This window comes from Cylas formicarius, unplaced genomic scaffold (assembly GCF_029955315.1).
Source record: "Cylas formicarius isolate icCylForm1 unplaced genomic scaffold, icCylForm1.1 PGA_scaffold_8__14_contigs__length_24414737, whole genome shotgun sequence".
In the NCBI taxonomy this organism is placed as follows: domain Eukaryota; kingdom Metazoa; phylum Arthropoda; class Insecta; order Coleoptera; family Brentidae; genus Cylas; species Cylas formicarius.
In genome coordinates, this window is record NW_026844361.1 from 3,408,599 (window position 1) to 3,432,032 (window position 23,434).

The following is a 23,434-nucleotide window of genomic DNA, read 5'->3' on the forward strand; positions in this document are numbered from 1 at the left end:
GTATAGGTACTGTGGTGGTATGCCGTATTTCGCAGCTAGTCAATTTTATTTTTGTCATACTCATTTCTGTGTGAGCGCAGGTGCCTTAATAACTGTTATTAAAAAAAGGGTCTATACGATCTTTTAGGGTATTGTCACACCAAGCGGACTGTTTGCTCTAACATTATACTTTTGCCACCACTCTTCGTATATTCCAAACCTTGACAAAAAATTGACAAATTCGTATCCAGTCGAATAATTTTAAAAAAATCGTTATGAACCATTTGTCCAAACTCTTAAAAGTTTGATCATATCTATAATCCCGAGAATTTGAGTAGAGTAGGGTAAACATTTGTTCACTTATACAAATATATAAAAGGGAAGTTTAGTAAGGAAAATATAGAAAATTTCAAAAAATATTATATAAAAGAAATACAAAATTTTACGTGAAAAACACCAATAAACAAAGTGCCAAAATTTTCGTATTTAGATGGATTATAAAAATATTTGTGGTCAGTAAAGATTTTAAATATTTTTTGAAGCATATTACAGTGTGTTTGGCCGGAATGAAAAGGTGATTTTTTATAGCAATAGTTGATTGACTTGCTTGTTGTTAAAAAAAAAGGTTTTTCAGTAAAACAACACAATTTTGAAGCACCACTCGCTGCTGCACTTAAACTGAACTTAAAAACAAATTGTTCATCTTGCTTCCACTTTTCAACAGATGTTGTTCTGCCATATATTTTTATCTGATCAATGCAAGATAACCGTCACTAACGATCACGATTGTATTACTTGGGAGTTAGAGAGACAGAATCAGTTGTACTTGGCATTTATTAATTTAAATAGTATGCCCATACGCCATGTAATAATAGATCATAATAATAATGATATGCGAATATTTAGTACACTACATGAAAAAAATATGATAATTTGTTAAATAAACTATTTTCCGAAAAATCTGTACATGCAATAAAAGTTAAAATACAAAAAAAAAAAGCCATACCGTATAAGATATAATTTGCCAAGAGTAAATATATAAGTAAAATACATTTAGTTTGTATTTACGATGGAACCTCTTCATCATCGCCCTTCGTCTAGATTAATCGTGGTACCACGATATCAAGTGTTTCCTATTTTTTCCAGTATTCTTTGATTATATTTCCTGTATGGGTTGTACAACTGATCCAATTTTCTTTGGAGAGGTGCCTTCCAAACAGATACTACTGCAGTATCATGCTTTTCCTCACAATATGTTTATTAAAAATTATTTTGCACTGAGCCCACACCAATTTTATGGCACTAAATATACAATGGTAAGGAGACAATCTTAAAACTTGATGCAGATGCAGACAAAACTTTTGTTTTAATAAGAATAAATAATAAAAAATTATCATACACATATTAGTTTCATGAAGACATTATATAATCGTATTACTTCTTATTGATTTATTAAAAAACGTTTCTTTTTCAATTTTACAACGTTTATTCTGTTAGTGTAGTATACGAGTGGAAGCGGGTAAAACACTTAGGCACCTTCTCTCGACTATGCCATCGCCAATCGTACTGACTCTACGAAAACCGTATCTCGGATTGAAAAAAATCAAGAAATTAAATTTCTTTACAAATGATTGGAGGTTGTAAGACTAATTTTTATTTTAAGAGAAATCAGTGGCGTGCCATAAATGTCTGCTAAAACAGACCCGCCACTGGTGTATTTAAAAAAAATTGTGGTACACTAAATAATGTCTCTTGATGCATAGTACACGTGTGCAAAATATCATAAAAATATCTAAAGCGGTATAACAGATATTAAAAAAATATTCTATTTAAAAAAAAAAAGTTAAAATTTCTTTTTAAGATGGACCCAAAAATCGCTCCCTTAATTATTAACATTCAATGAGAAAACACCCTGTATAAATAAGTGACAAAGTCTCCACGCAAGGCTCTGGGCGACAATACCTAGCCACCAGAAGTAAGGTATGTTCATAGATATAAGTAAGTGATTGGTAAATTTGGAGAGAAGGAACGATGTGTTCGGGTTGCGGGGAGCAAAACACCCATAATATTAAAGCGAAAACAATCAAGGGTGTGGTGGGGATGTTGTAAGTAGTAGACTAGTGCCGGTTCTAAGCCACTTTTATTTATTTATTTATTTATTTATAAATAAGTCTTTCCTACGGAATAAAAGGAAACCACAAAATTTAACAAAAAAGAGATACTTTGTCAGTGGACTAGCCTAAATTATTTAAAAATCAAATTAAGAACTAATTACAGTTCTTTATTACAATGGTATACCGTCTTAAGTGTCGTTTAAAGGCTTCAGGAAACGTTCATAGATATAAGAAAGTGACCAATTGCTTTTCAATGGGATTATCCAAGGGTGGTTATTAACATACAATGCAACAAGATTATTAATCAGAGTTTCGGAGTTTAAATTCAGGTAAAATTGTGGTCCGTAATAGAAAATAATTTTATATTTACCTGTGTTTAATATTCTTTGGTTAGGAATACTACTTAGTTTAAGTTGATTAGTAATCATTCTTATTTCGTGTGTAATACAACGTGTGTTGAATCGTGCTCGAATTATGCAATGATTATGAATTATGTATCTCAGGAGATGCTCCCGCCCAAATGTAGAAAACACTATTCTATTGAGACTCAGGAAGTTATAAACAATGTTTATTTGACTCTCATTGAACGTGGTGCCAGCAAGCAAGCATCTTTAGAAGAAACAGCCACATTAACGAAAATTCCAACATCAACTGTATGGAAAATTGTGAATAATCCGATTTCAGAGAGAAAAAAAAGAAGCGATGCTGACATTTTCTCGAGTGTACATGAAAGTGATCAAGATATAATACGGCGTAAAATTTACCAGTTATACGAGGAACAAAGCGTGCTTACATTAGATATCTTAATTAGGAAGCTTGAAAAAGATGAAACCGGTGTTAAATGTGGCAGAACTACTTTATGGAAGTGTATAAAACACATGGGTTTTAGATTTTAAAAAATTGACAAAAGGCAAGTTTTAATTGCGTTTGTTTTATACTTACCAGTTGGGTTAAGCCAACTGGTAAGTGTAAAACAAACGCGCCATCAAAAAGAGGTAAAAGAATAACTATTTTGCATGCTGGCTCTAAAGACGGTTGGATTCCAAATGGACTTTCGCTGTCTGCGAAAAATATTAAAGATTCTTCTCTGGATTACCAAGAAGACACCACCGCTGATTTATTTGAAAGTTGGTTTAAAAACAAACGAATTTCAAACATTCCTCCTAATAGCGTCATTGTAATGGACAATGCAAGTTATCACAGTAAACACTGACTAAAACTCCTTCCTCATGTGACACAAAAGCAACAATCCAAAACTACATGTATAATAACGACATTTATTTTCAGGAAGATTATACCAAAAAGCAATTAATTGAGGTTTTACAAAGCTTGAACCTACAAAAGGAATACGTCTGTGATAATTATGCAGTTGCAGTATGGTTTAAGCTCCCTGGCACATGTAAAAATATAAAGGGTCAAATAGACTAGAAGCAGGATGACAAACCACGGAATTTTTCCCCGGGTGGTAATCCACACCTCCAATGGACTTTTACACGGGGGGGGGGGCAAACCTGCTGATCGTGTACGAAACCCAGTCTTAAATCTCAACCAACGTAAACAAAAACAAAAACAGATAATAGAAAACTAATTTTCGATACCTGTAATATCCAAGGATGGAGAACCAAAGGCAAGGAGGTAATAGATGTATTTAAAACAACGGAACTGGACATACTAGTGGTGAGCGAAACCAAGAAAAAAGGAAATGGAACAGAAATTATAGATGATGTCCTTTATTGCTGGAGCGGAGTTAAGAAAGAGGAAAGAGCAAAAGCCGGAATCGGTATCTTAATAAAATGTATAAAAAGCTTAGAACCAATAAATGATAGAGTTATTAAAATTGATATCGTAGTTTTTGGAAGACACATAATAGTAATCGGAGTATATGGACCAACGGAAGATTTGATTGATAAAATTAAACAAAATCAAGAACTCATAATAGCAGGAGACTTCAATGGAAGAACAGGAAGAAAAGAGAACGATGCCATAATAGGTAGATTCGGAAAAGATACGGTTAATACCAACGGAGAGGCTCTAATCGAACTATGCGAACTATAGATTATATTGTAGTCAAAAACAATTCCTCAATTAAAATAAAAGATGTCCGAGTGAAACGAGGTGCAGAATGCGGCACAGACCACAGGTTATTGATCGCGAAAATGGAGTTCCCCTGGTTATGGAACAAACGTGAACCAAAAAAAGAAATAGCATTTGAACATAAACAAAAAGAACAAAAGTTCAATATACAGCTTTTACAGGATGAGTCAATACGGTACTTATATCAGCGAAGAATAGACCAAAAACTGGAAGAATTCAGCCTCGACGACCTAGGGACAACATACGAACACATAAAAACATGCATCAAAGAAGCAGCTACTGAAGCTCTCGGAGAGAAGGAAGAATCACAAAACCAACATAAAATAGACATTAACAAAGACCTAAGGGAAATCATAAATGAAAAGAAGGAACTTTATATGAAGTGGTTAAATACAATAACAGATGAAGATAGAGAGATATACCGAGAGAAAAATCGAGAAGTTAAAAGAATAGTACAGAAAGAAAAGAACAACAAATGGGAAGAGGCCTGCAAAAATGTGGAACAATATATAGGAGGAACGCGTAATTCAGAATCCTGGCGTCTGATTAAATCTCTTAGAACCAATTGGAAAGAAAAAGTACAACTAGAATACATACCAGATACTATGTGGGAAATATACTACAAAAAACTGCTAACAGAGGATAGACCTACTTTTATTGGAGAAAACTTGGAAACAACATCAGACGAACAAAAGGATATAGATCTTAGCTTAGAAGAAGTAAAAATGGCCATTAAAAATATGAAGAATAATAAAGCTGCCGGCCCAGGAGGCATTGTTCCTAAACTAATAAACTACGGATCAGAAAAACTATACCGAATGATACACCAAATGTTTCTAAGAGCAATAAATGGAGAACAACTACCAAAAGAGTGGACAACTGCATATATGACATCTATATTCAAAAAAGGCAACCGTAAAAATTTCGAAAATTACAGAGGAATTAGCGTAATATCATCTATCACTAGAAATAGAAATAAAAGCCAAAATTGGAGAAGAACAAACATGTTTTACGGCGGGTCGATCTTGTATAGACCACATATATACACTACAACAAGTGATAGAGAAGAAAATGGCTAAAAATAGAGCGGTTCACTTAGCCTTTATAGACCTAAAAAAAGCATACGACACCATACCCAGGGGGATACTATGGAAGGCAATGAAGACCATCGGATTGCCACAAAAATTAATAGAGACCGTTAAAAAAATGTTTGAAGGAAACCAAATATCTATAAAAATCGAAGATAGACTCTCAAAAAGCCTTAAAACAACAAAAGGGCTGCTACAAGGATATTCCACATAACCAAAATATTTCTAGAGGAGATCTTAAAACCATGGAAGAAAAAATGTGAATAAATGTGAATTCCAATCAGAGGCGACTGTCTTTACACTTTAAATTTCGCGGACGACCAAGTTGTACTCACACAAGACGAAGAAGACCTAAGTTACATGTTACGAAAACTGAAGGAAGAATATGAGAAAAATGGAATGGAAATAAATTTTTCGAAAACGGAATACCTGGCAACAACAGAAGATAGAGAAAACTACCTACAAGTCGATGAAAATCATCAAATAAAGAGAACCAAAAATTTCAAATACTTAGGTTTCATAATATCTCAAAAAGGGACAACAGAGGAAGAAATGAACAGTAGACTAGGCCAGACGCGAAACTGTATCAGGCAACTAAATCCAATACTCTGGGATAGACACATCACTCGACACACCAAATCACATATATTTAACACCATAGTACAGAGCGTAATGACATACGGCGCGGAAAACTGGGTGATCAACAAAAAATACAAAAGTAAAATACAGGCCACTGAAATGGAATACTGGAGGAGAAGTTGTAGAATTTCGAGAATGGACAAAGTAAGAAACGAGGAGATCAGGCAGGGAATGGGTGTCAAGAAAGATACCTTAACATTGATTGAAGAAAAGAGATTGGTATGGTATGGGCATGTAAGAAGAACGGACAGAAATAGGTGGATACACAAGATAACAGAATGGAGCCCCATAGGTAGAAGGAAAAGGGGTAGACGCAGAAGATCTTGGAGGGATGAAGTGATAACGCCGGGCCTCCCACGTATTACGGATGTAAAATTTTTCCGATCGGATGAATGGCTTTGGAGGAAAAGATGTTTTTCGGAATGCCAAAATAACCATAAAAAAAATTCAAAAGTTAAAAAAAATACTTCGCGTCATTTTATTACTCCCAATTTAAAGAGTCTAAATGCGGGTCCAGACTTCTACTTCTCTCATAAGTCTGAAGTCGGTAGCTGCAAATTTGGAGTACTTATGTTTTTCAATATTGCACGGAATATCGCGAACACCCTGTACAATACTTAAAAACCGTAAATATAAAAGTTTAAGCTATCTATATGGGCTATATCGTCATGTAAAAGAAACTGACATTTAAACAGATTTGAAATTATTTCCAATCTTCAATATTAGGGGGACCCATTTTTCTTTTTTTTTGAATTTGCGGCGCACCCTGTATATTTTTGAAAAATTGTCACGAATAAAAGTTCATAGAGCCGTATCTTTTGCTTCTTCTGGTACAAGATTTTTTTTGGTCTCATAAACAGTTTTTAAAAAATGATGTTTTTTATAGACCCTTACACGCGCGATTTTTTATTTCTTTAGAATACTTCTCGACCCCCCCCCCCTTTTTTTCAATAGGTTTCGTCACGTGGCAAAGCTGCATATATGTGCCAAATATGAAGTCGATTGCTTCAAATTTCGGACACTTATCGTGTTTCATAGCAGGGTCCAAAAAACAGTCGAAAATCGCGAAAAAAAGATGGATACCGGCTTCGGATCAGGGCCATTTCTTACAAGCTTATGTGCCTCGTGGAGGGTTAAAAAGGAGGCAAATTTCAATTTTGTAGCTCCAACGGTTCGAAAGTTAATCAGGAAAAACCAAAAGACGAGGACGGAGAACGGAGAACGGACAGACAAAAAAAATTTTTTTTTCGACAGTGATCATTTCTGTACCAACGGCGGTCCCATAGGATGTACCGTTACCGCGTATATAAAATTTTTATACGGGCGCAGATACTTTCGATTTCATCAATTTCCGCCTGAAACACAGTGCAGTACTGACCCAAAGGGACCGACAAGCTCGATCCCGTTGTCTCGCAGTACGCTCCAGCTCCGCCCAAATCTTCCATTCTGCACCGGTCCGTGCCCTTTCTCCACTCTTCCCTTAATGGGAAGAGAAAGTTCCATTTGTCAAAGAGGGTCATCTCGGGGATCATGAGCCACTTTTAGTATAAACTACCTATCCATCTACGTGCCACTCTCAAGATCAGTGACAATGCTACGCCTACGCCCGGGCGAGTTTATTAAAAAAAAAGAGAGTGTTAGGTTGCTCGGAAATAATGGGGCAATAAATTTGGCGCGGTAATAAAGTATCCGCACATAATAAAAAGTTACGAGGTTACGATCGGGTTTCGATTTACTTCCGCGCCGCGTTTATTTGTTAACCCGAGTTAATTTATTTTTAATTCGAGTTTCTCGTATTTGCGCGACTTTGTGCAAGGGCGACCTCAGAGCGGGAATTTTCCACGAGTCTTGTACGGGTCGCCCAAACTAATTTGAAAAGTTCATGTTTCGCAGGGTGTTTTACAATTGAAGGTCAATACTTAAAGTGTTGATGTTTGGAACGACTTTGAGAAAAAAACTTCGTAGGAATTTACCTAAAATGTATGCTTGAAATCCGAGAAGGGTCACTGCAGTGAAGGGGATTTCAGGTTTGGTTAGTTTTAAGTAGAAAAACAAATAATTTGTAATTTTATTTTAGATTTAAAAATAAATTCATACATAAATAAATAAATATTGTTTAGTATCTTTCCTAACAAAACCCCAAATAATTAAATTCTAAGCAAAGTACGGACCTGTTCGGCCATATTTTATTCTTACAGCTTGCCTGGGTCTTTCGTTAATTGATATCAGTTAGTCACTTTCTTATATCTATGAACAGACTTTAAACGATAAAGCGTAATGAGTGTCTTTCGATTGTTTTCGACCCTGATTTAAGCGCGGGAGTCCCGCACGACCCCGCACTGAGCGCAAACCGTTTACAGGTCCGCCGAAAGATTTTTTAAATATGGGAATCTGTTTGCCGACGACGCTTATGTTCGACATTATCGCAGTATTTTGTTTTGCTTCATCCGCGGACGATTTTGTCCGATCTAATCCGATGTAGTCTGTTTTCCCAGTATTCTTTTATTATATTTTCTGTATGGGTTATACAACTGATCCATTTTTTTTTGGAGAGCTGCCTTCCAAACAGATACTACCGCAGTATCATCGTGCTTTTCTTCACTTACAAAACTTTTATTAAAAAATATTTGCACACTACACCAGTTCTACGGCATTAAATAAGTAAGGAGGCAATCCTAAAATTCCATGACCCATTTTAGCAATTATTTTGTCTGTACGGCAAGTTTGTTTTGTAATTTTTTAGTTAATTTTTAACAGACCATTTTCTGACTAATTAATCCGTTTACTGCGCAACTAAGTGATAATTTATTCTTTTCTGAGTAAATGGTTTTCAAAAAAACTACTTGTTTTCTGAAACCATGCAGTACGTGGTAATTGTAAATGACATCATCGCGTCTAGATTGAGGGCGAGAAATGGTGATTTTCATTTGGATTTTTTCATGTTTCGCAGGGTGTTTTACAATTGAAGGTCAATACTGAAAGTGTTGATGTTTGGAACGATTTTGAGAAGAAAACTTCGTAGGAATGGACCTAAAATGTAATGTAATACTAATTACAAAATTTCTGGATTTCTTCTGAAACTGTTAAAGCAGAAATCTGAAGAAGCTAACAAGATAATTGGCGAGACGTCAACAAGTTCGATTTATCAACAACCGACGCAGGAAGGATCCAGCAGATTAATATTACAGTAGCCCGTGGAAGTTTCTTTGAAAAATGAAATGGTGTTGCTGTTTTGTTGATAAAATTTGGTTTTCTACTCACTTCTCTAAAATGCCAATTATACACCGATATGGAGTGGGGAAAATGTCATTTTAGTACGTCAGTTTCGTTTCCCACGGATCCGAGCCACTTCGGACATATAATTCTGACGGTTTGAGTTTTGATGTTTGTTAATTAATAATTAATGTGACAGTTATATCAGTGAATCTATATCCAGCATCTAACGGTCGCAGAACACGTATAGTATGCAACACAGTGAAAACTCCCTATAGCGAAACTTTGTATTACGAACAAAATATGTTGTACTATTAGGTCTCCATACAATTTCCCACCCTCTATACCGAAAGAAAAAAGTTCACATCAGCTAACAAAGTAAGGAATGTAGGCCGACTTGTAATTAGGAGAGTCTCTAACCTTCTCAGAATTCCTTACCCTAATAATCTAATTACCCAGAACCTGTGCTTTTCTCGTAATAAGCCATTGTGTTAATGCCTTTATCGGTATATATAAAAGCACGCCATTGTTTCAATCAGTTCTAATTTGACTTAGTGAATACGGCGAGCATGGCGAGTAGGCGAAAAATTTTATCTCTAGATGATAAAGTTGCTTTAATTCGGGAGGAAAGAAAAGTGATGTGGGACGTCGATACGGACTTACACCGTCAACTGTATCCAATATTTGGAAGTGCAAAGAAAAAATCATTCAAGCTGAAGCGGCAGGCAGTTCTATTAAAAGAAAGCCAAAATTTGAAGATTTGGATCGGGCAATGTTGCAGTGGTTCCAACAGCAACGTCTAAAAAATGTACCACTCTCTGAACCTATCGTAAAACTAAAAGCAGAAAAATTTGCTGAACAGCTAGGCATTATCGACTTCAAGGCTTCGGAAAGATGGTTGGGGAAGTTCAAACAGAGACATGATATAAATTATGGGCAGATAAGTGGCGAAGCCCGTGATGTCGACAGAAACGTCACTACAGATTGGCTGGACAAGACGTGGCCAAAAATAGCAGAAAAGTACCTTGCTGACGGCATTTTCAATGCTTACGAAACTGGTATTTTTTACAAAAGGACTCCAGATAAAACTCTTAAATTTCGAAGCAAAAAGTGTGTGGGCGGAAAACTTTCTAAAGAACGTAGCTGCCAGTATGAGTGGGAGAGAAAAAAGAAAGCTAGTCGTGCAAGCATCGCAAATTTTTGAAGAGGAGATACGGAAATGCGATACAGAATTAAAGGGAAGCAAAATATTACTTCTCTTAGATAACTGCCCTGCACATCCCCATATTCCAAATCTACGGAATATTGAATTGGCATTTCTTACAGTCAAAACAAAAAGTGTATTACAGCCGATGGACTAGAGCGTAATAAAAAGTCTTAAGAGTCGATACAGGAAAAACATTTTAATGGAAATGATCGAGTCCGAAGACAAATTTTCCATTAATATGCTAGATGCAGTCAACTTTATTAGTAAAGCTTGGAAAGAGGTGACAGCAGAAACAATTCGACACTACTATTACCGAGACAGAATGCGAACAGGACTTGGAAGATGATCAGCCACTAAGCGAGTGGATAAAGCAGTTTCAAACAACAATTACGTTTACAAGTGACGAGTTGCAAGATTTTAGGGTGATAGATCAGGATTTGCCTACAACAGTAGACTTGACAGAGGAAGCCATTTTACAACAAGCAAGAAAGGGTGAGGAAGAGCACCAAGAGGAAGAAGAAGATGAAGAAGTTGATCTAGGACCACCACCAACCATTCAACAAGCCCTATATTCAGTTAAGCTGATAGATAAATAGTGACAATAAAAGTCAAAGTACAAGATGCGTATTGGCATACTAAAAAAATTTAAAAAAAAAGACAGAATATTTGAAACATTAAATGTAGTTCTTAAATATTTATTATATAAAATGTTCCTAAGTAGATGTTAAAATATGTATATAACATAATTAAATATTACAGAACACATATGCATATTGTTATTTTTCAAGTACCTATAAATCTTTATAACCAAAACTCTATATATCGAAAAAAAAGCAGTCCCTTCAGTTTCGCTATATAGAGTTTCGACTGTACATAAAAAAGCATTTTACACCCCAATCCCCTCCAATGCCCCCACACTGCTGTATATTGCCCCACAATGCACCGTGGTTCTTCACAATGCTCTTACAATGCCTACATTTGCCATAATTTGCCTCATAATTTCTGCACAATTCCTCATAATGCACCCCATTTCATTTTTTAGTTCCCATAACCATGGAAAAATACCTAAATAAATTAAATTAAAAGCAATTCATTTGATTTCAGTTAATTTTCATAGGTACATAACTTATTAAATATATTTTTTTTTGGTCTAAACTAAACTTCATTGTAATAAGTTAACATAGATAACTTAACATTACACTTAACTTTACACATCGTTTCGCTTAATAATAATTCTAAATAAATACAAGGAAAACTTCTAAGTATATTAACAATATTTAGTTAACTTTTCGAGAAACATTTTAGGATTTAGAATTGAGTTTAAAATTTTTACGCCCAGATTAATTGTCCTTAAAATACGCATCTTTTATCAACAATGTTGATGTGGATTTTGTGACCAATTATATTCATCGTCGTTAAGTTTCATTTGCAAAAAAATAATTTTATACTTAGTTTCACTTGCTTTTTTTACAATTTGGTCTGTATACGATCAGCAGCTACGCTATAGTTCAATATCTTCGCCGGTGTCTTTATTTCCTTTTTCTAAGACTAGTTCTTGTAAAGAAAAAAATGTTTGTAGATCCTATAAATCGTCAAATATGATATGTTAATGTTTTTTTAATTTAACCAGCCTTGAAGAGCACCAGAGGCTCTTAACATCCGTCCAGGTCAGTATTTAAAAACAAAATTGAAGATGGCTGCAAATAAATCAAAACGTTCTAAGTTAAATCTGACAAAAACCATATTTTCTAAAACTTCTCGATATGTCCAATAATTTTAATAGCAAAGAAAATCTACTCTTTGGAAAAAGACCAATTTTGTTTGGTAATACTTTGTAATGGCGAGTTTTTAGTTTGGTAATAAAGGCTTCAAATTAGTAATTTTTAACCTAATTTTTCTGGCTCAAGAATGGTTTGGTTTCACCCATTTTTTTTAATTACCCTAAAAGAAGTGCTTTTGCTATTAAAACAGAAAAAAAGGCAAAAAAGTTGCATAGCGAGGAAATAAAATGTTGTGAAAGAATTTTTTTTTAATGGAATGAATATAATAAATTACTATCTCCATATTTATTAACACTCATAAGCGAAACATAAAAACATAATTCAAATAAGGTCAAGCGTACGCAATTTGACAGCTTCATTACGTTAATTGACAATTTTAAAGAACGCTTTATTCGAGTTGATATTTGTTATCGCGTAAACATCCCCTGAAATTTGTTTAAATTCATAGGAACTCCTAAGAATTTTAGGGCATGTCCAAACACCCGCCAAACATGTCTAGTCGTATCAATTAACCAAATCCTAATCGAAAAAATAATCAAAACAGTGTTTGCTAAGCGTTTTTCAGTTTCTTTACAAACTTGGCCTTTCTTGTTGGTGTAAACAGCTTCCGCCACTTTTAACGATACATAAATTGCAACGGTGCGATCGAAACCAATTTATTTTTGAAGAAGTCATTAAATTCGGGTACCTTAAAAAATTATCACTAAACGCACGAAAATTCAAGGCAGACAGATGATATCTTACCACTGCCAAGAAGGTAACTATTGTGTGACTATGTTGTCACTTCCCTTCTTCAAAAATAGAAATAATCGAATGCCCTACTTCTGTCAGCGTCTCAGTCGACGTTTTTCAATCTGGAATTCGGAAGTGAATTATTTGGTATTCCACAATGTTATTACTATTATTAAAAGCCACCTATTAAAATTAATAAATATTATTTGTTTGTAGTTGAATAGTTTGTTTTTTCTTTCTTCACTTTGCATGGCTTATTTTCGAAATACCGGCTTTATGTAAATTACACGGCTAAAATAAGGAAAAAATCAGGTATTGGATTTCATATCTTTTTTCTTGTACAAACAGAAAATATAAAAAAAATGGATGTGGATACCAAGTTCTTTTTTTTTTTAATGGAACATCATTTTTTTAAATCTATTTTTGTCAATTTTCGGGCATAATTCATGTGGCATACCCTATACCCAATTCTTACTTTTTATGAGCAAAAGAATAAAAAACAAAGAAAATTTGAATTTTTATTTGATATAGAGACAAAACGAGCACTCAAGAAGAAGTTTTTAAACGCAGAATATTGTCTACGGCCCGGTCGTGCAAAATTTAATAAAAACAGATTAAACGTCTCATTAGTAGTCCCATTAGTGCATCTTCTGAAGTAGCTTCAAATAATGATATTAATTGATGATTAAAAGAAAATAAGTATCATCCGTACAAGATTACATTACTGCAGGACCTCAACGATGATGATCTCGCCCGAAGACAGTGCAACTGTAAAAAGTACATTTTTTTAATCGGTAGGTACTGTTTAGTGAATACACGTTTTCTTGAAATGGTACTGTAAACAAACAAAATTTTAGGCATTGGAGTACCAATAATAGATGATACACAACTATCAACAAAAATAAATGCTTGGTGAGGGATTTTGAATAACAAAATTATTAAACCTTACTTCTTCTGTCAAAATCGCCCGATATTTCTAAATCCAATAGACGATAGAATGTCCCACAAGATGTCCAGATATTGCTCCACTGGATTTTTTCGTCTGGGGATATTTAAAATCAAAAATTGATAAGGAACAACACAAAATTTAGATGATTTAAAATTTAGAATTAGATAGAAAAATTAATTAAAATATCTTAAGTCTTGAGTAATGTTTTGGAAGTGTTTTTAAACCGATTAGTATATTGTCAAGTTAATGGTGGGCATTTTCAACTACTAAGAAAATAATTTCTTTTACATATTTCTATAAGTTTTATATTAGTTTCTTTCAGGATATTTTGGGTTAAACAAATTAAAAGCTTCTTTCTGAGTTCTGGTTTTGTCTCCATATCCAATAAAAATCAAAATTTCAATTCTCTGGATTTCATTTAGATGCACCATATTCACTTTCTTCCTGTTGATGAATCATTTTTTTTCATATTTTAGCAGTTTAATTCTATGTTAATTCAGTTCATTAAATGTATATACAATCAGAATCAGAATGGGGGATTGTTGGTTATTCTAGGCGCTTTGTTTAAACAAATAAAGGCTGTCTATTATTATTATTATTTGACTTCCTCGTTTCATTTAGCCCTAAATATGGCAGTATTACTAAAAAACAATTTATTTTTATAATAATTAGGCTTACTACGCTTTATCGTCTGGAGCTTCTTTAATACACTTGAAAATCACCATCTTAATTATTAAATTGGACACAATGTATGTGATAACTTTTTTTAGATTCGTATAAAAATTCCATCCCAGTTTAGTAGCAGTTGTAGTAGTAATTAGACCAGTATAATTAAGGAATATTATTATTTTAATATGTTACTTCAACTAATATAATTTCACCCAAGCTATTTAAACAGAAATTAATTCTGAATGCTCAAATTAAAGTTATTAGGAAAGGTAGTAAATTAAAAAAAAAAACTAACTTTTTACTGATGAAGTTTGGACAACAATTAAATTTCTGATTTTCTATCGTAGAAGTTCTGGTTATATTATTGGTGAACTATTGGTCCGAAGGAAAGTCAAAATTCAATTTTTTGTTTTGAAAAATTCAGTCAATTAAAATTCATTTGAATTGATCAAAGTAGCCACATTAACATGATTTACAAGGATTTTTTGAAGAGTTTTGACAGGCTCGACCGTCACTTTTTCCTTCATAAGCTTGATAACAGTGCTTACAGAAAGGAAAGAATAAGTAGATCCTCGCCTTGACAGGTAGAGACTTGAGTCGCGGTTAAGATTGTTAGGAGAAATCTATAAACAACCTAACAATCTTAACCTCGACTCAGGTCTCTACCGTCAGAAATATGGGAATCAGTCATCCGAGAAGGTGTTTATGCCCCCCATTTAGTTCCGCCGCCCTCAAACAATGTATAAGCAGGCACAGAGTAAAATACGAGCCAGTTTCAGTCAAGCTCTGAAGAAGCCAACAGGATGATTGGCGAAACGTCAGCAAGTTCGACTCAGCAATAACCGACGCAGGAGGAATCCAGAAGTTTTGTAAAAAGGGTTCTTATTTAAGTTTAGGTACTTCGCATTAGTTTTTTGATTTTTTGACTTAATCTATTATCTATTAGTAAAGTGAAAACGTTAGTGTCACATCTACGGAAATTATACATTTCTTTTTTTTTTCTCTTGTTTTTTTATTAAAACAAATTTTTATTTTAAATTAGATTTTGGGTTAAATTTCGTGAGATAATTATTCCATCCAGTGCCTATGTAAATGTTATTCTAATTTGTACTGCAACCTTGTTGTGTTGGGTTACAGGCCTGCTAGGCAGACTTTTTTTTTAAATTTTAACGTCATTTCACTCTGTAATTGGAGTTGAATATTGAGCAGTGTTAGTAAATAATTAAATCCGTAAATCTTCTTCTTCTTTTGCTACATATCCTTAATGGATGTTCGCGATCACATTTGTCCATTCTTCTTTATTCCTTGTTGTATGTATTAGTTCTTCCACTGTCCCCAGTCCCGTCCACTGTCTGATGTTGCGAAGCCAAGACATCCTGGTCCTGCCGATTCCTCTCTTTCCTCCAATCTTCCCTTCAATTAACAGCTGTAGGAATTGGTACATTCCGTTACGTATTACGTATTACTTTATATACAATTCGCGGTCTGCATTGATCATTCTCAAGATCTCATCGTTTGTTTTTATTGCTTTCCATGGTATCTTCAGTATACGTCTGCAGATCCACATCTCGAATGCTTCAATCTTGTTCACATGGCTCACCTTCAGTGTCCATCCCTCCATACCATACATGTAATACAGGCCAGACGTAGCATTTTATAAATTTAATCCGCTGCGGGCATTTTCAATTCCATATCTAATTTCTGTGTCGGATTCCTAGTTTTCACATAGCCACGTTCCTAATTATTTACATTTATTTACTCGTTCTATTGATTGATTGTCATATGTTAGGCTTGCGTTTTGAAATTCTTCTGGCTTACCAGTAATTATCAAGCATACTCTGCAAATCTTCCATTTTATCGAATTGAGTGGATCCGATATCCCTTTCGCACTTTACTGATATTCTATAGTGGATAATCTTAAGGAATATCTTACGAAAATAAAAGTATTAATTTTTTATAGTTATAGTTCTCGAAGCTTTTTCTTTCATAACAGAAACTTAAAAAACAAAAGCGACGTATTACTAAAAACTAAAATGTGGCGCCGCAACGCGCACTCACTCATACTCTCTGCCGTCATCTTTTTGCCGCAGTGAATGGCGAGCTTTAGGAAACGCCGTGCGGCCGAGCCTTTAGCTTGCGGCCTGAGGTTTACCCGCGGCACTCGAAACGTCGAAAGACACGAATGTGGATATTCGCAGTCGAAAATCGCCGGCAAATATCCATAATCGGAATAATTTTCCATATAATTTAGCCGCGTGTTTCCCGTGTGTTTTCCGCCCTCCACCGACCCCCGCAGGCCGGACAAATTGATTTACATTTTAGCCGCAATGCGAACGTGGGCAATCAAACGGCGCCATTTTGTTTATCTGCATCGCCGCGGGTTGACAAGGCGAAGCTCGGCCCGCTTTGATGATAACTCGAAACGATATATAAGACGCCGCCCGGCCAGTGGCGTGCGATCGTACAATGTTTCGCGTTCCCACCGCAGGTTGCCATAGGGCCCCGAACAATGTGTAGCACAGCAAGTATGCGCGAGATTTAAAGTCTCACTGTAAACCAATGACCTTGGAGCATTCAATAACCAACATGGCCGCTGATAAATAGTCAGTAGGTTTGGATGAGGCATTTTTGCGGCAGTATTTTCTCAAAATATAACTAGACCTTCTTAAATGTTCTGGGAAAACGAGTTAAGTATGTAGAAATCGCCGTTTACAAATAAAATGGCGGGTTAGTGAGTGAAATGTAGAGGCATCAGCGTAAAATCTTCGACAATATGGATTAATTATTGAATTACATTGAAATTATTACTTATTTATTTATTCCAATGTAATTAGTCAGTAATTCCAAATTATTCTAATATAATTAGTAAGTCAAGAAACTTTGTTTGAATTTTTGTACGTTATTGATTGTTCAAATTTGAACAATTAATTTAATCATTTAAAAGAAGTTTTCATGTTCTATCCAATAATTAAAATATTCAATGTGGCGCCCATAGGAAAATTTAAAATCTATGATGTTTTTCGAGGGTAAATAAAAGTCAATTTTTCAAAGAAACTTCCAGAGCCTACTGTACAGGAGGCAGGAGGAATCCAGAAATTTTGTAAAAAGTTAATAAAAGTATTCTAATCCCATGTTTGGTGTATTTTACCCTTTACATACAGAAATAGAAAACCCATCTTTTTATATTTTCTCAAATATCTCAGAAACGATCCGCAATTTGCAGAAACATTTAGGTTTCTCCTAAAATTATTTAGATCTTTCTTAATTTAACCGACCCTATACTGAGCATCATAGTGCGAATATCAAAAAATAATATCGTAGATTCCAGACTGAACTGTAACGGTCAATGAATCAGTTGACTGAACAAATGTAAATATCTGGGATCTTGGCTCTTCGAAGAATAGAATGAAATCAAATGGCGCATAGCACAAACCGTCAAGCATTCATAAAGTTTAGGAGGGTGATTACGTGTTCGCATGCCGTACGTAAAATATTACAAGTGGTCAGTGTTTCTTTATAATGTTGAAATCCGGACCCTCAAAGTAATATCTATAAACAAACTAAAAGTTTCGTCGCATTCTCTAAATACCGTGGACAGCTCGAGTAATGTGCGAAGAGGTACTGAGAAGTATAAATGAGGACAAACAACTATGAAAAGTACGAACTTCTGCAATATTAATGGAGGGAAAGATTAAGAATAGAAGAGGCATATTGAGGACAGCACTATACGACATGTATATGATACAGGTAACGAGGGATCTTGAAGCGATGGAAAATGTGACTTCCAACATCCATTCGTAGATAATCACTATGATTTGCGATATTTTGGATACATTTTATACAAACTTTATAATAATATTCCCGATAAACTAAAGAAGCTAAACCGGAAAACATAAAAAACGCTGCTCCATTGTTGTTCCCTTTTTTCATACCGATGCATGTCCCGTCAATTATTTCTGACTTGAGAAGAATCGAATAGTTTCAATTCTATTTTCTTTTAGGTACATTATCTTAAATATATGTTCATGATTAACACTTTAATAATCGTAAAGGTGAGAATGATGATCATTTTTAATGTTTTATATACACATATATTGCAAATAAATCATTTATTTATATATTTATTTTTGCAACCCATCAGAGAAGTCCCGTATACCTGGAACTAAAAGAAATGTCTTTAAGTTTAGTTAAGCCAAAAATAAGTTTTTTTAAACAAACCGTTCAAATTCAAAAAGCGTTTGATTTACTTATTTGACTATGTGCGCACTGTTTATCGGATATATAAAAATAATTATAAGTGTAATAATTGTTTAGAATAAAATTTATAAAAATAAAATTGGTGAAAAAATATAATAAAAAAATATAATAAATATAAATATAAATAAATATATTATTCACAAATACCGATAAACCAAAATGGACCAAAAGTGCGCAGCATCACTTTAATACCAAAATGTCTAAAAGATACAAATGTTAAACCGCCCTTCATAAATAGTACAATTTATGAGTCTTCATAAATTTCAACAGATAATAAACGGTCTAAATTTATCCAAGAACAAGTGCCAATCAATGCGTACAAGAAAACTTTTTTAACCCTTTTCTGGTAATTGCATATAGACAGGCCACTCATAGATTCCCTAGATGACTGCAAGTTTAATTAAAATCGTTTTACAGTCTTTAAAAGCTCATCGTAAACTCCCGTCAAGCTTACGAACTTTGTGTAAAATAATTTCTTATTCTAGGCCTTTTTGAAATAGACTTTAGTTAAGTGGTTTTGCCCTCCGAAGAAATAACACAAAATGGTACTAGCTATTCTGTGACGAAGCATAACCAAGGATGAATTTGTTATTTAGATAGGAGTTTTGCCATGTGCTGTTTAGTCTTTTTTAATCTAATTCTGTGATACTTTCGAATACCCAAGGCAAATTTGAAACATGAATTCTGAACGCTTTGGACTCACTCGCTGTCGTTAAAAAGTACATGCTCATTTTACTTGCCCCGTATATTTTTCAGCGAGAACTTCCAGGCTACGACGTCTCTTTTGTTGTTAAATTAATGAAGACAGGCGGACAAAGAGAAATAGTTACAACCGTAAATAATAACTCGTATAAAAGTTTGAAATACATGGTAAACTACTTTTATATTTTTATTTTACTTATTTGGCGTTATAATTATATTTATTGCAACCGTAAATCTACAACGCTAGAGAAACCTTCCACAGGATAATAGTATTTAGAACTTTTCTGGATTGCTCCTGCCTCGGTTGTTCATGAATCAAACTTGACGTTTCGCCAATGATATTGTTGATTTTTTCAGAGTTTAACTGAAGCTGTTTCAGTTGGCTTCTTCAGAGCTCCAGCAGGGGGAATCCGGAACATTTGTAAATAGTACTTAATATGTGGCTAATTATGTCAAAAACAAATGATCTCTACCGATTTTTATATTGAGAAACAAAAAAGGAATGCGATAATCTTTAAACTGAAGAAAAGTACCAATTACAAGAAAAGAGGATAGTCAGTTCGGATAATAAAATTAAAACCGTGTAGTCAATTTTTTGCAAAATCACAAGAAAAATTTACAGAAATATTTCAGATTTGCCAGAAGGGACCAAAAAAATTGCAAATGACCTTAATAAGCATTTGTATTACATCTTGTCCTTGTGAGTTACTAAAAACTGCAATAAAATTAATTAACAAATGTATCAAGCGGTTGTGAAACACAAGTTTCGTGCTATTTAATAAATAATTTCATGACGCAAAGCTGTCTTTCCGGAGCAGCTAAAAACAGCTTTAATTAAACCAGTGCAAAAAAAGATACCTGACTGATTTAGACAACTATCGACCAATTAGTATTTTGCCTAGTTTCTTTCTCTAAGCTGTTTAAAATGGCGATTGATGAATGAATGAATGATTTCGATTTTTGAAAAAATGTAAATTGTTTTCTCAGCATGCGTATTTGAAAAAAAACACCGTCATTTTTCAAAATATTTTGGGGTAGTGCTTCTGATATAGAAAGAGTTTTTATTATACAAAAAGGGGACCATAAGATCATGAAAAAAATGAAGAACTCTTGTAGAGGAAGCAAATAATGACGGTGAATGCAATCTATATTTGCGAACCTTATTATAAGTTTATTAGGATATACATCCACCTACCAAATTCTGTTATTTGTTCTAAAACACTGATATTATTTTCTTGCTAAAAATTTTAAATGGCCGTGAGATATTTGCAAGAATTCCATTTAATGTAGCGCCACGACAATTTAGAACCATATTTTTATTGATTATTCTATTTAGAAACACCAAAAACTCTAAAATTTCTCCCCTGCTACGCATGTTGTTTAGACCTGGATTTATTTACGCTCTCACATGATGCTTTAAAGAAGACACTTACCGTTAGACTATTGGATCGATATTCGTTAACTGATGCGTAATATTTCCTGGTCTTTGTTTACTTAAAATACACCACAATACCACATAATAAATAAATAAATCAGAACCTTTTCTTTTTTTTCCTTCTCTATGAAAAGTTTGTTGGATCTGATGCACTTTTCAATCTGCAATTTTAGATATATGGTTACTTTTCTTTTCTATGCCGGACTCTTTCACATTCTTTGTGTTGTTATTGACTAAACTTTGCATAATATTATGTACTTATAATTGGATTCTTAAGATGGGTTTAATCTTTTTGTATACTAAAGAGAAATAAATAAATAAAAGGGATATAAATAAGGTTTCATTATTATTATTATTATCAATATTATTATTATTTTAAAGTTAACTCAGCTTCTGCTATTATTCATTTAGCCTGATGACTAGGCTAAGACAACTTGGTTCGAAAATGATTCAGTTCCTTTTACTTAGGATCCGTTCAGGTATGACACACGCCTTCTATGAGGTTCTAGGATACTTCAATTTCCTGAAGATTTCCTGGGAGACTCTTCGAAATAATCCCTTTAGTCGATATCACCAATGGAATAGTTCTTACGTTCGTCAGCTTCGAGATGTTCTTGAGCTCCATTGCTAAGCTCTCGTTTTTAGTGACTTTCCTTGCCTCATTTCTACCGGCGTAGTGTGACTTTGTTTAGTTTTGATGCTTCTCTTGCCTTTGTAAATGACATTGTCCGGTCTATTGCAGTCTACTACTCTATCCGTATATATAGGATTTTCCCAGTGCAGTAAACGCTCTATCTGTTTCTAGAAGTATTCAGAACTGGTATTTATAGAAAGGTGGGAATATCTGAGGAAGATTATTCTTGACAGCTAACTGTTGGTGGAGGATTTTAGCCATTTGGGTAGGATGTCCTAGGTATGCGTTGTCTGCGAACGACCAATAGTCAGTGGTTTTCATAGTTTCGAGTCCTAGTAAATTTGTTCTGGATGGCCATGAGAAATCCCTCCGTTTCTGGGTAGAGCCAACCCGCATAGAGGCATGATAGTGAGGTCAGCTAGCGACGTTGCTTCTAGACTTCTTGGAAATCTACAATATAAAACTTGTTGCCTCCAGGTGGTATGATATTCCTGATTTGATCTATCTTTTTTTCGAACTCAAGGTTATGTGTTACACGTTCAATGGTGTATTGCCTCGGCCTGGAATCTTCAGACTTGGGCTCTACACAGCACAGCTTGAGGGCTTGGTCTTCAGAATCAGGAGTACCCTTTTCTTGCATTTCTCGGAGAATGCACTCTTCAGGTGTTTGTGGTTTATTCGTTGGTTCTGAGGTATTCCCAAACACTTGTATGTATATTCGGGCTGCAAGGTCAATATATCCTAGAAATGCTTTTCCTGGCGCTTCGCCACGTCTCTTTTGATATGATGGCACACTTGTCAAGTTCAAACGACATGCCAATGTCCCCGCTGAAAATCCGGCGTTAATCAGAGAGCGTAATCCAGTCGGGTCCTCTTATTATTATTATTATTATTATTATTATTATTATTATTATTATTATTATTAACTGATCGCAAACTTTATGCTCAATGCTAATAAAGAAGGAATCTTAAACAGGCTACTTCAGAGTTTAACTCAAATCATCTGTTCAGCATTGTTGTCTGTTAAAAAGAAACGTAATTAGTATCCTCGTCATGCGGATATTCACAATAATTATGCTAGAAATACCATTATGATCGATTGCTCAAGAATTGTTAAAATTATACATCACACATGACAAAATTACAAGGCGGCAAGGTGAAAGTTAATGTTAATTTTTTAAAAATTAGAAACCCCCAATATAACATCCCATTTCTACTTGTTTGAGCGAAGTAAGTGATGTTAACTAACCAAAGTTTATACTGTGGTACTGCCGCATCAAATGGTGCGTTGATCTATTTTTGGGTTAAACATCTATCTCAAACTGTGGATTGAAAATAAATTTAAAAAATGTTGTGTGCTTTTTAAATAATAATTTTAGTCCATCCCACAACATTTTTTAGATGTGTTCAACGTTCTTTAGGTGACAAAGAATATAACGATCTATCACAATTTTCTATTCTGTAACCGACTAACCTATAATATCGCAAACTTTTATAACTCACCGTCTTTCCTATAGTAGAGCACCTCCGCGTGTTTTTCGACGCCCTTCTGCAAAGCCTCCCTCAGCCCGTTGACGGCCTGCTGTGACGTCAGCGGTCCGCACAAGAACGAACAAGAGGCCGACCTCTGCATGACCTCCGCGCGGGAGTATCCCGCCAACCTGCAGAATCCATCCGAGCAATAGATTATGTTGCATTGTCCCGGTCTCGAGTAGTTGGCCACCAGGAAAGAGCGATCTGAAAGATAAACAAGCGTCGAGATTTAACTAAAGAAAGCATTCCGGCCGGGCCGCGAACGTAGTAGAGCTTTGCTCGTCGGATATGAACAAATCAAAAAGGGTCACTTTCGTCTCTCTCACTCGGTATCTGGTTCCTTGCAACGATAGATATAGATAGAAAGTTACCGTGTGCAAGTTTTTGGAAAACTAAAAATGCCGAATA

The 23,434-nt window shown here is 34.6% G+C and overlaps 1 protein-coding gene across 5 annotated transcripts in view; it reads right to left on the reverse strand.

Annotated features, from left to right (window-relative positions):
• Positions 1-23,434, reverse strand: part of LOC132706261 (potassium voltage-gated channel subfamily H member 6) — a 249,497-nt gene that overhangs the window by 159,749 nt on the left and 66,314 nt on the right. For all 5 annotated transcript variants that reach the window (XM_060677490.1, XM_060677489.1, XM_060677491.1 and 2 more), the window contains exon 2: positions 22,997-23,230. In XM_060677490.1, the coding sequence (XP_060533473.1) occupies positions 22,997-23,230 (234 nt within the window). The remainder of the gene's footprint in view (positions 1-22,996; positions 23,231-23,434) is intronic.